The 8,965-nt window shown below is 42.0% G+C and overlaps 2 protein-coding genes across 3 annotated transcripts; both read right to left on the bottom strand.

Moving 5' to 3' along the window:
* Positions 1 to 1,071: 1,071 nt before the first annotated feature.
* On the bottom strand, positions 1,072 to 5,076 carry aprt (adenine phosphoribosyltransferase). 2 transcript variants are annotated; one of them, XM_034552832.1, is made up of 5 exons: positions 4,946 to 5,076; positions 3,931 to 4,034; positions 3,540 to 3,673; positions 3,034 to 3,112; positions 1,072 to 1,722 (listed from the first exon to the last, which is right to left on the bottom strand). In XM_034552832.1, exons 1-5 carry the CDS (start codon positions 5,032 to 5,034, stop codon positions 1,583 to 1,585), a joined length of 546 nt encoding a protein of 181 aa, XP_034408723.1. In that variant the 5' UTR covers positions 5,035 to 5,076; the 3' UTR covers positions 1,072 to 1,582. The 2 variants fall into 2 exon arrangements, with proteins under 2 accessions (XP_034408723.1, XP_034408724.1); XM_034552833.1 differs by having other exon boundaries at positions 1,583 to 1,739.
* Positions 5,077 to 5,967: 891 nt separating this feature from the next.
* On the bottom strand, positions 5,968 to 8,958 carry ppp1r35 (protein phosphatase 1, regulatory subunit 35). Its single transcript, XM_034551369.1, has 6 exons — positions 8,665 to 8,958; positions 7,438 to 7,669; positions 7,227 to 7,326; positions 6,894 to 7,009; positions 6,713 to 6,803; positions 5,968 to 6,383 (listed from the first exon to the last, which is right to left on the bottom strand). Exons 2-6 carry the CDS (start codon positions 7,666 to 7,668, stop codon positions 6,106 to 6,108), a joined length of 816 nt encoding a protein of 271 aa, XP_034407260.1. The 5' UTR covers position 7,669; positions 8,665 to 8,958; the 3' UTR covers positions 5,968 to 6,105.
* Positions 8,959 to 8,965: the final 7 nt, after the last annotated feature.

The following is an 8,965-nucleotide window of genomic DNA, read 5'->3' as shown; positions in this document are numbered from 1 at the left end:
TACATAGACCAAGTTTGTCCTTACATAGACCATGTTTAGTCCTTACATAGACCATGTTTAGTCCTTACATAGACCTTGTTTAGTCCAACATAGACCATGTTTAGTCCTTCTGTAGACCAAGTTTAGTCCTTACACAGACCAAGTTTAGTCCAACATAGACCATGTTTAGTCCTTACATAGACCAAGTTTGTCCTTACACAGACCATGTTTAGTACTTACATAGACCATGTTTAGTACTTCCTTAGACCTTGTTTAGTACTTCCTTAGACCAAGTTTAGTACTTCCGTAGACCATGTTTAGTACTTACATAGACCAAGTGTGTCCTTACATAGACCATGTTTAGTACTTACATAGACCATGTTTAGTACTTCCTTAGACCTTGTTTAGTACTTCCTTAGACCAAGTTTAGTACTTCCTTAGACCAAGTTTAGTACTTCCTTAGACCATGTTTAGTCCAACATAGACCATGTTTAGTCCTTACATAGACCAAGTTTGTCCTTACATAGACCATGTTTAGTACTTACATATACCATGTTTAGTACTTCCTTAGACCAAGTTTAGTCCTTACATAGACCATGTTTAGTACTTACATAGACCATGTTTAGTACTTCCTTAGACCAAGTTTAGTCCTTACATAGACCATGTTTAGTACTTCCTTAGAACATGTTTAGTACTTACATAGACCAAGTTTGTCCTTACATAGACCATGTTTAGTCCTTACATAGACCATGTTTAGCACTTCCTTAGACCAAGTTTAGTCCTTCCATAGACCATGTTTAATCCTTACATAGACTGTTAGTTTACTAATGCATTGGCCAAATGTATGAAATAACTTCAATGTACCATTCATTCTCATCAATTGCCATTAAAATATGTATTCTACATTTTGGAACTTCTAATGAGGTTTTCAAACAAAGTATCGACTACCGTCATATTTAATTACGGCCACAATTTTGTCCAATCATTTGATGTAATTTAATTTGCAGATAGATCTAAACTGTTCAATTAATACAGGACATGGCAACAAGCAGGAGAGAAATGGTTAAAACAAGAAAGATAAACACACATGGATTGGAGCTGAATATTTTATTAGATAAGATGCTCTGTATTTATAGGAAATGTTTGGCTCAAATAATACAAATATTAGTGTAGCCAACAATGTGCACTGGATAGCACCCGGGTAGATATACATTATTACCACTTTCCTACACGAGTAAGCCATTTAATACACAGATGGAGAAACCCAAACCTAAAGTATACCCATATTTGTAACAGATATAATATAATACCTTTCAAACATATCCATCCATCCTCTCTGCTTCCTCCTGTTCAGGGATGCAGGGACATGCATTGGGCAAAAGACACAGAATATTAAGATATTGTAAGACTCCTTAAAGATCCGTGGAAACCTAGCCACCAAGTCGAAAGACATGGCACCAGAGCATTAACAGATTTATGAATGAATAATGACTTATGCGTGAGCTGAAGAGGTTTCTCGGTGTGCCGGTACCACTTGAATGTGGCACCTGGACGTAAACAAGTCAAACTGGTTCCCCAGCCTTTGTGGGGGCTGCAGGGGTCCTCAGTACTGCACCAGGGAGAACACAGGGAGCGGTTTGAGTTTGTCACTGCCGTTCAACTCGTTGAGCTCGATGACCACCAGGCAGCCCATAATCTCAGCCTGCTGCTTCTTTAACAGCTCACCGGCTGCATACAATGTCCCTGCAACACAGACACATCTGAATTTCCCCTCAAAATACAAGATGGAAGGTGGACAGATAGCGGACAACACATTAAAAATGTCAATAAAATAAAAATAATAAATCCTGGGTGGATAATGATAATGTTATGTCACTGTCTCTTAACTTTTAGTTTCTTTTAACTTGTCTTGTTCTGTGTTTTTTTTGTTTGTAACTGTCTGTTTCTTATGCTGCTGCCTGTCTTGGCCAGGTCACCCTCGAAAAAGAGATGTTTAATCTCAATGGGACTCACCTGGTGAAATAAAGGTTTAAATAAAAATAAGAATAAGAATAAAGACATCATAGAGTGGCCGTCATTCCTCTAGTCCTCAGCCAGCAGAGAAGTTTACAATAAAAACTATGCTAAACAGTAAAATTGCATAAAAACAGATTGAAATTTAACAGCCACATTAAATCAATAACATCAACAGCTTTTTACCATCTAAAAAACATTGCCAAAATCAAAAGGAATAGTGTCTAAACCAGACTTGGAGAGACTAATCCATGTGTTTGTCTCCAGCAGGTTAGACTCCTGTAGCGGCCTGCTCACTGGGCTCTAAACGAGCTGGAAGTACATCCAGAACGCTGCTGCTCCAGTCCTGACTAGAACCAGGAAATACCACCATATTAGTCCAGTGCTGAAAACAGTTCTACAACTGAAAGTATTTTATATGCACTCTTCGCTTTTAATATAATTAATATATTATTAGTTTTTTGTTTTTATGGAATGATTTTATTTGCCTTTTTGTAATTTTATGTAGCTGTAAAGCACTTTGAATTGCCTTGTGTATGAATTGTGCTCTATAAATAAACTTGCTATTAGCACTTTAGTGGCACTTGAAAGAATTTTGGAATACAATATGCAAAAGATACATCTAATATTTGATTGGCCAAGTAGCATCAAGTGGTATGATTTACAACGCATGTTGTAAATCAGTAGGTGCATTTCCTGGACTGCAATTGGGGGGTTACGTGTCTTGCCCGAGGACACATCGTCGCGGACTAAAGGACCGGGGATCGAACCACCGGTTCTCTGATTGAAGAACGACCTGCTCTGCCTCTGAGCCACAGTCGCCCCATCGAGTGCTCAGCACCAGTTGCACTGGACCATGTGGGACTCAGGCAGTAAACCACGTGGGGGCTAAAAAGTGGAGCTACAGCAGGAAAATGATGGCGTCCACCAGAGTCTCGTTAGCCAGCCGCCAATGTGAAGTTCATGGGTTCCATCTCATTAATACAAGCAGAAGGAAGTCAATATTTGACATTCACACCCGACAAAGTGAAGTTAACTCACCTCCAGTAGCCAGGAGGTCGTCAATGAGGAGAATCTTCTGTCCTGGAGCGACGGCATCTTCCTGGATCTCTGCTTCTGCCTGGAGGACCAGAAGTAAAGCAGCATCAGCATCGTGCTGAGGGAACGCTCCTCAGGGCAGAGGCGAGAGCTGCCGAGGACCGACAACAACAACAACAACAACAACACATTAGTGTGATGTCACACTTGCAGAAAGCCCTTGTGGAGGTGGCAGAAGATGACCAATGTAACACAACCACACTCTCTCACTCATTACTGGTGTAGCACACTCTTTTTACAATATGTTGGGAATCAAGTGAGGAACACTTTTAAACGCCCAGTCCAACATTTTAGGAAACGTGCTTATCTAACGTTAGATTGGGGAATATCCAATCAGTTTGATTTCTGTTCGCTAATAAGCTGTCAAACAGTTTCATGTATGCATCGTGCTATTAGTATACGTCGTTTCTCTGTTCTTATGTCTATAAATGTATAAACAAGACATTTACCTTGCCATACTCCAAATCATATGCCACAGATGCAGTGGTTCCAGGCAGTTTGCCTTTCTTTCGGATCATGACAAAGCCCACACCGAGCCGCTGGGCAAGCAGAGGACCAAACAAGAAACCACGAGCATCTAGACCTGAACACATAAAACAACATGTGGTCCCCGGCAAAATATGCATTAGAAAGACATATTTGGGGGAGACATACAGTGGATAGAACATTAACAGAGTTTTTAATTCTTTTGAGGAGGTACTTTTTCCCGGACCAAAATTACATAACTGATGGAAGAGGCTGCCACCAGCCCATCAGATCTAAACTCCACAATTGCACAGCCTTACTGTTCCTTTAAGGCTCATCAGGTAAAGAATGCTGGCTTATACTGAGGCTTCTTACCGACTATCAGCTCAACCTGCGGGTGGTTCTTCCTGACATGTTCTTCAAACAGGTCGATCACTGCCGTCAGAGCTGCTGGATCCTTCAGGATGGGACAAATATCCCTGCAACAGACACACAGTCCATCAGTGGCCGGTCATTTGAAATGGAAATCAGTATGAAACACCTTCATATCGTCAGATCACATGTGATTTGTTAATGAACTTCTGCTTCGCACACATTTGATTTATTCAATCAGCACACCGGATTAACGTGACTAGGTGAATATCATTATTTCATTTTAGCCGACTTTGATTTTTTCAAAAAACTGTACAGTAAAATATCATGGAGATAACCATGGACATAGCAGAGGTCCTCCTGAACAACAATCTAGTGTATTTTTTAAACACTTTTAAGGAGCTGCCTAAAATAATTTTCAAATATTGGGAAATTATGAATATAATTTTCTCTTTTTAGCTGACTTATTTTCTCAAACTGTACAGTAAATTTTCATGAACATACATATTCATTTTTACATACACTTTAAAGGATCTGCTTTAAATAAAGTTAAAATATTGGGGAATTATGAACATCATTATTTCTTGTTACCTAACTTTGTCTTTAGTTTTCTTAAAGACTGTGCAGTAAAATCTCAAAAGAATAGACATGATCTGCTTTAATAACAGTTATAATATTGTGAAATTATGAATATAATCATTGAATACAGTAGTGTAACTTCATATGTTATTAAAATATTATTTCATATAACATGACCGAGTGTGCCGGTGTTACGGTTTAACAAGCGACCGTGTTAACTGGAGACGTAGTAACGACAGCTATTGAAAATAGGACGAGAACACGAAGCTGTCCACGTGAATGCCTGTTTATTTTGTACATGACACGTCAAAATAAACAGGCATTCACGGACAGGTACGTGTTCTCGTCCTTTTTCCCAAACAGCTGGCGTGACTCTAAAAGTAATCTGCGCGGACCCCACTCGGCCTGAGGGGACGTGAGAGCCCACTCGGCAGCTAACCTGAACACGATGCCTGGCTTTGGGAAGTCCGGAAAGTCTCGGATGTGTCTCCGGACCAGCTGGAGTTTGGATTCACAGTCTGCGGCCATTCTCGCTCACGTGCCGACCGGATGATCACTTCTTCTGCTTTTTACGGCGGTGGTCGTCCAGCGCATTAGCGCCACCTTCTGCTGCGGAGTGTAGAGCAGTCAAAAGACAACAAAAAACACACATACCATATTAACCGATATTTTATTCTCCATGTTTTACACTCTAGACGTATGAAATTGCCTCGGACAAGCACCCTTTCCATATCCCTGCATTTCCACCATATCCTATTAAGAGAAAGATAACAGAACCCTAACCTGTGCTCTCTGCCCCATGTCCAGGGCTGCTTTTAATGTGCATTCATGCACCCCTAATTCCCTTTTTGCCCACATCCCCCGTTTTGTTTAGCGCACAATGGTCCTCCATTTTCCTGATATGGTCTGCCCATGTTATCCCTAAATTAAAAAAGGACTAATCACACCGCCTTGAGGCTTACCATTACATGCATTGATTTGACAAGTCTAACCCAATCGTTACTGACTAATCCTCTACTCATTTGTAAACTCTCCCTCTAATACCCAACGTGTGCAGCCTAATGAACACACCTTCTTTCCCCATCATAGATGTCTCCTCCCATCCTCTTTACTTCTCATTTGAAGTACTCTATATGGAATATCAACCTCCTTCGATCTCTAATCACAGATGTTTCTACTTTCCTTTTGTAAAGCCAGATCCAGTGTTGCTAAAGTAGCTAAGTAAGGAAGCATTGAAGCACCTTTGCTTTGCATTAAGAGAATTCGAAGAGCACTCATCACGGCGGCCGCTTAGATATTTCCGGGTCATTTCACTCAGTTAGGAACCTTCCTAAGCACCACGGACTGTTCGACCGCAGCCATGTTTCCTTGGTTCCTCTCTACTTCATGGTTTCCTCGCGTTTCTCCATGCAAATGGAAGGGAGGGAAACCTGGATGCAATTATGAGACTTGGGAAATAGCCTGTGTTTGAAAAGACTTTATTGGAAAAACTAAAAAGTAGCTAAAAAAAAGATTTCAGTTTATATTAATAATTTAAAAAAATAGGATCTCAGTATCTCCTGCCAGTCAGAGCTGTCCTGTGTGTCTAGGCATGGCCTCTCAGCATCTCTCTCTTCTGTGGAGGTCAAAGGTAGAGCAGGCGGGGTATGTCAATGGGCGGGGCTTGTAGTTGACAGGCTCCTCCTCTAGTGGGACAGGCTTTTGTCTCAGGTGATCAGAGGTCATGAAGAGGAGAAGAGAGGGCCCGTCTGCTACCTTGTTGCCATGGCGGGATGGCTGCAGCCTATGTGGCAGCATCTGGCTGATCAGCTGATCTTCCTGCACATCGACACAGACCAACGAAGTGAAGAGAACCTGAGAGCGAGAGACATTCACTTCTACACAGAGAGAGAGAGAGACAAAAATATGCATAGGATTTAGGATTCTAAAAAAAAGCTGCATTGTATAAAATACAGGAATTTTTCATGTACGAATATTTGAATAATTATCAGGATAGTATTGTTATTCACAATTATTTCGGTCAAGATAATCGTGACATGGCAAAGTTGACGATATTTGCAAAGGAGTTGACTATTACATTTAGAGTCCCAATCTAAAACTCTAAACACGACCTCCTCCGGTGCCGGGTCAGGATCCTTACCTCTACAACATCTTAACTCAACATATTAAACTGGCTTGAAATAAGGTCAATGAGTGTGTGGGTTACCTTCAGTAGCTCTGGTGTTGATCAGGGTTTTGGTCCTCTCTGACCTCCGGAGAGTCTCCTGCATGGCCTTCTGGGAGTTAAACTCAGCCCCCTGCAGGACAACAGACCGGTTACCATGGGAACCAGCGGTTAATTAGATCAGCTGTGGTTTATAGATGACCGACTGCTGAAAAGTGAGAACCTGCAGCGACTGAAGTTCCGCCTTCAGAGCCAGAGTGGTGTTTAGTCCCACCCTCTCGAGACAGCCTGGATCTTGATTGGATACTGCGCCACGGGACTCTAACCGTTGTCTGGGGGCTACATAAAGCAGAGGAGAGGAAGAAAAAAATGTCCTTTATTGATTATTCTATTGGCCAGCGACCAGTGTATTACAGTCTTTGGTTTTCCCCTCACTCTGGCGTCCAATTAGGAGTAGTGAGTGAGGAATCTGTAGGCAGCTAAGTTCTCCTGGGGCGCTAGAATTCAAGACCAGGTGGAAGATAGGGTCCTCAGTTATAATTTTCAGACTGGTTACCGTGGTGACATCCTCTGCTCCTCCTCTGACCTCTGATTGGCTCCTTAGGTGGCGCGTCTCTGCTGGTTACCGTGACATCCACCGGCTCCTCAAAAAACACCTGCAGAACAGACACAGAATGATGTCATCACACCCTGGCACACACACACACACACACACACACCGGGACTAAAGGGTTATGTCGTCAGGACTAAAAGGATCATGTCATCACCTGTGTGTTCGCCCCTCTTCCCGTCTGGGGCCGGGGCTTCAGCTGCGATTGGTCACTTTGCGGACCAATCTTCAGGGAGCTGGGCTTAAAGTGGGTGTGGCTGGTCTTGGGAGCCGAGCCGAGTGTGACGGACAGGTCAAGCTCAGGACAGCAAATGTGAGAGGAGGAGGAAAGGGGAAGGGGGGCAGGGTGAGGAGAGGGGGGAGGAGAGAGGAAGGAGGAGGAACTCATCCTGCAAGAAAGAAGAGAGACATTGGTTTTCCGTGGAATGCGCCCCAAAAAGAAAACGAGAAAGTCTCCATTTGTAAATAATCAGTAGTACAAACATTTCCATCTTTGGTTCACTAAAATGTCCACTCGGTTTCTGTCCGGATGAGCCTGACTACATCCATCTTAAACTTCATTTGATTTTACTGTATAGTTATTTAAGAGAATTAGACCTGAAGTCAGCTCAAATGTAATTCATAGTTTCCTCATATTTGGACTTTGATTACAGGAATTCCATAAGAGGTTGTAACCTCTAAAAGGAACTGTTTATCTGACGGCTCACTTGACTCAAGTGTATTTGAATTGTAGTGGAGTAGAAGTGAAACAGTAAAACAGCATACAGTGGAAATATTCACTGTATCGTTTTATTTAGGCGAGTAAAGCTTAAGTACAATGTAGTCTGTTGGTTTAAATATACCAGTTTAGCGGTTAAGTTACACTGTAGTCTGCTCCTTGGTAGATAGCTAATTAAACCGGTGTTACGGTTTAAGAAGCGACCGTGTTAACTAGCTACAGACAGCTGTTGAAAATAGGAAGAGAACAGGTAGTTGCCCTCGTGAATGCCCCATTGTTTAATATATATATATATATATATATATATATATATATATATATATATATATATAAAAAAAAGAGGGTTTGACACTGCATTCACAGCTATGTTCTCCTATTTTTCGAACGGCCGTCGTAACTACGACAATAACGGACGCGTCCGGCTGAAAAGTCGCCAGTTAACAGGGTCGCCTGATAAACCGTAACACCTGTCACCGTTGACGCTTGAATACAGCTGTTAGGTCAGTTAGGTAACCTAGTTATTCAGAGAGTGGTCTTAGTGAACAAAGGCAGTTAGTTCGGTAAGGTTTCTAGATACTAAATCCCGTTTGAATGGGACTGTTCGGCATGTCAGAGGAGCTACCACGTTACATTGAAGCAGATACAGTATATTCTTCTTTGTGTTACCTGGTTTAGTCCGGTCGGAAACTATCCTTAGAAACACCAGTTCCGCTCTTAAAGAGAACAATCAAAGTCGCTCTCTGAAGACGACCCAACGTTAAACGTGTTTATTATCCGGGGATTTCAAGACGGTTATAATGGTTTCTCTTTTAAATTGCCCTCCTCGCACTCTTCTTCTTTGGTTTCACTGGCCGACCACAACCGACGAACCAGATTGGGCGGTTGTTCTTCTTCTTCTTCTTCTTCTTCTTCTTGTTTCCAGCAGACGAGGCACGGTTTAGTGCATTGCTGCCCCCCACAGGTTTAG

This window comes from Cyclopterus lumpus, chromosome 15 (genome assembly GCF_009769545.1).
Source record: "Cyclopterus lumpus isolate fCycLum1 chromosome 15, fCycLum1.pri, whole genome shotgun sequence".
NCBI lineage: Eukaryota > Metazoa > Chordata > Actinopteri > Perciformes > Cyclopteridae > Cyclopterus > Cyclopterus lumpus.
The sequence above is the reverse complement of the archived record's forward strand: the minus strand, read 5'-3'. Positions and strand labels throughout refer to the sequence as shown.

Coding starts and splice junctions, on each gene's coding strand:
- aprt (XM_034552832.1), bottom strand. CDS start 5,034: ATGGCCGCAGACTGTGAATCCAAACTCCAGCTGGTCCGGAGACACATC. Junction 3,113..3,539: donor ATGATTTGGAGTATGGCAAG/GTAAATGTCTTG, acceptor CTGGTCCTCCAG/GCAGAAGCAGAGATCCAGGA. Junction 1,723..3,033: donor CGACCTCCTGGCTACTGGAG/GTGAGTTAACTT, acceptor TCTGTGTTGCAG/GGACATTGTATGCAGCCGGT.
- ppp1r35 (XM_034551369.1), bottom strand. CDS start 7,668: ATGAGTTCCTCCTCCTTCCTCTCTCCTCCCCCCTCTCCTCACCCTGCC. Junction 7,327..7,437: donor GAAGAGGGGCGAACACACAG/GTGATGACATGA, acceptor TCTGTTCTGCAG/GTGTTTTTTGAGGAGCCGGT. Junction 6,384..6,712: donor CAACACCAGAGCTACTGAAG/GTAACCCACACA, acceptor CTCTCTGTGTAG/AAGTGAATGTCTCTCGCTCT.